General features: G+C 48.2%; 1 protein-coding gene across 1 annotated transcript in view; it reads left to right on the plus strand.

Moving 5' to 3' along the window:
• Positions 1-6,532, plus strand: part of SMIM20 (small integral membrane protein 20) — a 7,611-nt gene extending 1,079 nt beyond the window's left edge. Inside the window, exons 2-3 of the mRNA XM_006024819.3 lie at positions 1,877-1,933; positions 5,948-6,532. Of these exons, the coding sequence (XP_006024881.1) occupies positions 1,877-1,933; positions 5,948-5,985 (95 nt within the window). The 3' untranslated portion in view covers positions 5,986-6,532. The remainder of the gene's footprint in view (positions 1-1,876; positions 1,934-5,947) is intronic.
• The last annotated feature ends 521 nt before the right edge of the window (positions 6,533-7,053 follow it).

Here is a 7,053-nt window from a genome sequence, read left to right on the forward strand (position 1 = left end):
CTCGCCCGCCCCATAGCCACCCCTCCCAGCACTGCCACCTTCCCCCATGCAGCTGAGTCTGCCCTTCTCCCGCCTGCCCCAAGCATAGCCCCATCCCAATCCCCCTGCTGGGAAGAGGTTGGTGCTGCCCCTGGCCATGAGCACACAGCAGACAGTCCACCCTCACCCGCGCACAAGTCTGGGGGGGAATATGTCCCCCATGCGTCTCCCAGGGGCACTAGCTGTGGTGGGGAGCCACTCTCCCTCCCTACCTCCCCTTGCCCCCAGACGACTTGCCTGCGACTCCATCCAGCTCCTGGCCCTGGGGTCCCATTCACCACCCTGGCTGGGCAGTGCCTGCTCCTGCCCCATTCCTTCCCTCACCATGGGGGCCTCGATCTGCGCCCCCATGTTCCTTCCCTCCCCTGGGAGGGGAATCTAGCTGTGCCTGCAGTCTGGTTCCCATAGCAACGGCCAGGGCACTCTGCTAGTGCTCCCTGTTTTCAGAATGGGAAGGGGAACGGCAATGGAGGGAGCTCATTGTTGGGGCTCCCTGCCGGTGCTGAAGGGTGGGGTGGGTGAATTGGGCCCCCCCCATCTCTGGCGGGGGGCTCCAATATTCCTGCCCCACCTCCCGGCGCCAAACCCGGCCCCCCGACTGAACTCCTTTTCCCTTTCCTTCCTTCCATTCTGAAAGCAGCAACGGACTGGGAGCTCCACAGACACAGGTTACAGAAGGCGCTATATTTTGAAATGTCTTTATTTGATACTTCATGTAACGAAGGGTCAGATTTCACCAGATTGGCCATTTTTAAGCTGTCTGCAGCCGAGCAGTTGTTTGGTCACAGCTATAGACTGCTTTCTGTGGCGAGATTGGATGAAAATTGTCACTTCTGTCTGCATCTTCAGTTATGTTTGTATATTTGTATGTTTGTATATTTATTTACTTCACAGCATAACTTTTGGATGCCCATGAGTTGACTGTATTTTGAGACATACACACAGATCTCCAAACATATCACACTTCAGGTGTCTGGAAATAAAAAAAGACACTATTTATTTATTTATCTATATGTATAAATAAAATGTGTATTTATTTTTACTTCAGCATGATTGTGAAGTAACATGCTTCCGACACCTCAAGTTGGATATATTTGGCAACTGTTTTTTTTCTTTCTCTCTCTCTCTCCCCCCCCAGGTATACCCAATTTTATAGCATGATTTTTGGACACCTTAAAGTATTGTGCTTCAGACACCTGAAGTTGGATATATTTGGATATCATGTATATCATGGGTTCCCAAACTGGTACGTGTACTCCTGGGGGTACGTGACATCTCTAGGGGGTACACTGGAGAAATTGCATAACAGTGGATTTTAATTTCCATTATAATAATTGTCATTAAGGGGTTAAAATATAAAATGTATGCTAGTAGGGGCATGGGGGCAGCTGATTAAATCTGGAAGGGGTACACAATAAGAAAAAGTTTGGGAACCTCTCATATGTATAATGGATAATCTCCAATTATATTCGACTTTTGGGTGTCCAAAACATGTTACTTCACAACCATGCTGAAGTAAAAATAAATAAACTTCTAAAGATTTTGTGTGTGTAAAATCTCTATATATACATTTATTTATTTATTTTAGCATTTAAAGAAGCACAAGAGCTTGTTACGCTCATGTGGCTTCCTTGCAGTTTGGTTATAAGAACCTGACAACTAACATTTGGCATTCATTGCTGTGAGAGAGAAATTTTGTATCACTTTTGCTGGGCGCAAAAGTATTCACTAGCACCTCATGCCTTAACCTTCATTTTTTGCTGGTTTTAATAAATGTTTGTTTAGCAACCATGAAAGTGAATGGTGATTCTTTTCTTTGCACTTATGCTTTTCCCAGAGCAAGAACAGGCACAGAATCGAGCTGGTATTGTTCAAGAAGACATCCAGCCTCCAGGTATGTCTCTTTGTTCATGAGAATTCAAATTGAGCATCTAAACATAATTGAAAAGATGGTGAAGTCTGCTAGTTTAGTTTTTCACTTATAAAAAAATTCTTGTAATACTGATTTCATATCACATCCTACATCAGACTAGTTCTTGACATAAGAGCTCTACTGATTTAACTAAATTTGTTTTGCAACTGATTGAAGTAAATCAGTGCAGCTTTTTCACATGAAGGTTTCTCTCAAACAAGTTTCAGAGCAGCCGCTGTACAGGTTTCTTAGATTTAAATAGATTTCCAAGTGGAATAATTTCTGTTTAAAGACTCAGTCTTAAATGTGTAAAAAGTATGGTTGCAGTCTCCTCTGAATAGTACCTACATAATTAAACAAGTAAGTAGAATTGAAGTACTGGACCATCTGTGACTTTTTTCAACCTCATAAAATTTTTGTAAGTAATTGCTGTTTTAATTTCCAGCTAGCTTGCTATGTCTTTGAAAGATTCTTGCTGATGGGTAAAATAATACCAAGGGCTAGGGGATGATTCGGATGTTGGCTACTAGCCATTCAGAGTTGGCTGCAATAACCCAAATATACTGAATTATAATAAAGGATCACTTACTTCAATTTCTGTGAAAGTCTCTAAGGGACTATGGAATCAGTTTAGGGAGGTTATATTACTTCTGTATTGGGCATTATAGAGACTGTTGCTACAGGCTTGTGCCAGCTCTTCAAAAAGGCTATTGAAAAAATGACTAGAGTATGGGACAAGAGCTTCAAGAGTTCCATGTGAGCTCAAGAAAACCTTTCTAAAAGATCCCTGCTCCTGGTTTCTAGCATGCTGGGTACTCTGCAGGGGCTGCCCATTGTCTCCATGTCAGTTGCCAGGAATGGAATGAAATAGGGATGCAAATACTGATTAAATGAATATTCATTAACCTATTGTAATTAAAGTAATTTAAGCAATTAATCAATTGGGTGCATGGATGGGGGTGGGGGTGGCAGCGCTGGCTTCCAGCCTGTGGCTCTGCAAAGTTGCGGGTAGTGGGGGATGAGACAGGTGGGTGCTGAGCCCTGGGCTGGCACCTGTCCTGCCCTACCATGGAGGAGGGGCTACACCCACCCCTCCAGGGCAGGGTAGGGAGCTGGGGGCCAAAGCAGCCCTGCCAGCAGGCAGCACAACCCAGGAAAGGGGGGAGGGAAGGAGGCAGCAGCCAGTGAGGGGCTGCAGCAGTGCAGGAAGGGGTGGGAGGAAGGAGGAGTTGTTTGCCTAGTGGGGTTCTGCTGCCTGCCTCTATTCTCCCCCCTGAACTGCTACAGCTGGCCCTGGGAAGCTGTGGGACATGCCAGGGACTGCAGCCTCTTGCTGGTGGCAGGGCCTATGCATTAATCTGGTCCTGGCTGGCAGCTGGTGCCCGGGGCTCCCTAGGCTGTGCTGCCTGTCTGGTGGGGCTGTGCTGCCTGACAGCTCAGGAAGTCCTGATGGGGCTGCAGCAGCCAGCCAGAAGCTTTACCAGCCAGCTGCAGTAACCCCTTTCCCTCCCTCTTCACCCCCTCCCACCCTTCCTCTGACTAACTAAAGAAGCCTCTGGGAGCAAAGCTTCTTTATAACAAAGTCTGCTGGCAATGAGCTCCCTGCAGGCTGGCAGAGTTCCAGTCTGCAGGGAGCTGGGTGGAAGCGGAAGGAAGGTGGTGAGACAGGGGGCGCCACGTGCACGTACAGCATATGCATGTGCCCCCAGGCAGGCTCAAAGCAGCTCTGGTAAGTAAGTGGGGGCGGAAGTGGGGGATTAAGGTCTCTGTAGGGAGGGAGCTGGGCAGGGGCTGGGGCTGTTGCCCAGCTGGGGGGGTGCTTGGGGCCCAGGGCCGCTGTGTGCAGCTGCAGGACCCCAGCAAGGAGCATGATGGAGCCTCAGGTGGCTCATCGGGGGAGGGCTGACTCCCCACTGCTGTGCACACTTCCAAGGGGCAGTGGGTACCCATGCCCCCCACATCTGTAAGCAGGGCAGGGACAGGCTGCAAGCTCTGGCGCCACTGCCCTTACTGCAGCTTGGCGTTAAGGAGGTGTGTTGCCAGGGCAGTGCTGAGCTCGCAGTGGTGCACAGATCTCCATGTGGCCCTGCTGTGCCTGTTGGTCATGCTTGTTAGGCTGCAGAGGCTCAGGGGAAGGGAAGTGGGGTGACAGGGAACAACAGGGCCACACAGAGAACCTACTCACCTCATGCTGCCCTGGTGTCATGCTTCTTGTGTACAAGACAGCTGCGTGGGGCTGTGCCCCTCAAAGAGCAGTAGGGCGACCGGCTGCCATTCCCTGCCAATCTGATTCCCTGCCCTGAGTGCCTTTGCAGCCCGGTGGGTATGATCCAGCGCAGCTGATAACAGCAGGGCTGCGCGGAGAAGGTGCTCGCCCTGGCTGCCTTGGCGATGCGCACCCTATGTGTGCCACTGCATGCAGCATGGAGCTCGCAGCCTTTCCGCGCGGACTTGGGGCAGGGAAGCAGGGCAGAGCGAGGAGCAGTGAGCAGCTGCCATTCCCTGCCACTCTGCTTCCCTCCCCCAGGTGCCTCTGCAACTCAGCTGGGATGATTGTGTCTACCGGGCTGTAGAGGCAACCAGGGGTGGGAAGCAGAGTGGCAGGGAATAGCAGCTGTTTGCCCGGCTGCTCTTTGAGGGGTGCAGCTCCGTGCTGCAGCCCTCACTGCAGCCCTGCGTGCAGAAGGTGTTTCGCCAGGGCAGCGTGGGGCTAGCAGCAGCGAGAAGATCCTTGCGCGGCTCCTCCGCTCCCTGCAGCGCCTCAGGAAACAGTGCTGCAGGGAACTTTTCTGCAAGGCGGTTTTCTGCACAGCTCTTCCGCTCCCTGCAACGCTGGGTTGCGGGAGAGGGAAGCTGGGAGGCAGCTGTTCTCTGCAGGGAGTTCCTGCGGTGTTGTTCTCTGAGGTGCTGCAGGGAGCGGAGGAGCCACACGGAGATCTTGGAGATCTTCTCGCTGCCACTTGCCCTGCACAGCCCCGGTGAAGCACCTCCTGCACACAGGGGTTCAATGCAGGCAGCAGCGCGGGGCTGCACCCCTCAAAGTGGCGGGGAGGGGGGGGGGGGGGTCGGCAGCTTGCAGCAGCAAGATCCCCACTATCCCCAGCCACACTGGGTCATGCCCACTGGGTGGCGGAGGACCTGGGGGAGGGAAGCAGGGCAGGAGCCTTCAGCCTGTGTCTGCTCCCCATACACATCTGGAGGGCATGGGTCTTCCCTGCTCCCGGGAGCACGTGTGGTGGTGGGGAGCTGCCCTGCCCAAGGCCACAGCAGGGGGCTGTGACTCGGGTCCATAGCCCTGGCAGCTGGGGGCCCCCTCCAGCAGGGCTAGGGGTTGAGGGGAACCAGCAAGGCTAGAGGAGCTCTGGGAGGCTTTTAATTGAGTATTTAATTATATTTTCTTACTATACCCCCATCCCCCTGCACCTCCTATGTTATTTCTACCTCTTATAACAAAGTGATGTCATGGAACGCATCTACTTCATTAACCAAGGTATTACTGTATTAATTACCCCTCCCTTCTGCCCCATTCCCTTCCTCCTCACACCTCTCTCCTTCCCTCCTTCCAGTTCCTGCTGTGGCACCTCAGGGCTTCCCTGAGGTGTGAGCATATGATGTACAAATACTATACTTGTGTAATTTACTGGTATGTGGGTCCACAGTTCTTAACAATTTCATTCCAGGGTATTTGTTTGCTCCATGCAAAGAAGCTGACTAGTCCACCACCTAGTGATAAGCCACTGTAATAGTGCCCATCTCCAGAGAAGCGGTCGTATTTCCACTCCTACTAACAGCATAACTTATTTTCATGTACAGAATCATGTAAGTTGCATTGGTGTAAATGTGCTGTGCATCTACACCCTCAATATCTTTCTAAAAGATGGGCAGTAGCTCAAATAAGTTACAGTCTTGATGCTGAAATTACTGGATATTTTTTTGGCATTTGTTGTGCAAGAAGTCATGCTATGAGTTTCTGAGAGCCATTCTCTTATTTTGTAGGGTTAAAAGTATGGTCTGATCCATTTGGAAGGAAATAACAGTGCTGCCTGTGTATGTTACAAGATGTAACTGAAGATGGACATCTTCAAAGCAGCTCTTCTCTCTGATGCTAGCGGATGAGTTGTGCAGGTGCTCTTAGAAGAGAAGTTTTCTTAATATTGGGGCTGAGTGATGTTATCTGCTTATATAGAGAGCAGTAAGTGCTATTGATTGGGGTTTGGTTTTGTTTTGTTTTTCTGCCTCTACTGCTCCAGTATTAATTTTGACAAAGTTACTGGAACAAAATGCTCTAACTGTAAAGGCTAAGTGAATAGTGTTTAAAGCTGAAACGTGCTTTCATTGTAAGGAAGGGAAAAGATTTTGTTGGTGTGATTTATGTCTCACCATGTATAGATTAAGTATGATTGGGACAAGTTATGCAGACCACCGTTGAGTTTACTCCATTGTTTGATTATTTCTTTTTGTAATTTTGTACATATTCTATTGTAATAAAATTAAAGATAGTATATGTAGGTTGAGTGAAGAGTACAGAAAAAATACAGTAAATGTACATCTATTAAATTATATAAAAATCATGTTTTTATTTGAATTGTGTGTATTTATTAGTTTAAGTATTTTAAACATAGGAAAACTGAATGTCACCCGGGTTAAACTTTCTCAATTATTTTTAAAGCATACATTTCTGGTAAGAGTAACTGGCTCCTGGAACAATTTAAAGGATGTAGATTCCTCCTCACTGAATTTTTAGTTCCAGTCACATGTTTTAAGCTGGGTTCTAGATCAGCTGCACATTATTAGGCTTGATACAGTTATTATTGCAGGCTTTAATCCAGTACCTTACACAAGCAGTCATAAAGGTCCCTTTTGTCTTCACAACCCTTTAATCTAGAATTGGGTATATCAATCATTACTGTAGCAACTTTCTTTCTAACGAAGAATAGATAAGGTTGCTTTTAAGGAGTAATACATTATAATGATTTTATGCTTCTTATTTAGACTGTTTATTCCAATCAGGACTTGTGCTATAGTTCCCAATTTAATTGAAAGATCTATGTATAACAGGTCAATATTTTCCTCATATTAAGTCATTTGTAACATGCGATAGG

The sequence above is a fragment of the Alligator sinensis genome, unplaced genomic scaffold (genome assembly GCF_000455745.1).
Source record: "Alligator sinensis unplaced genomic scaffold, ASM45574v1 scaffold745_1, whole genome shotgun sequence".
In the NCBI taxonomy this organism is placed as follows: domain Eukaryota; kingdom Metazoa; phylum Chordata; order Crocodylia; family Alligatoridae; genus Alligator; species Alligator sinensis.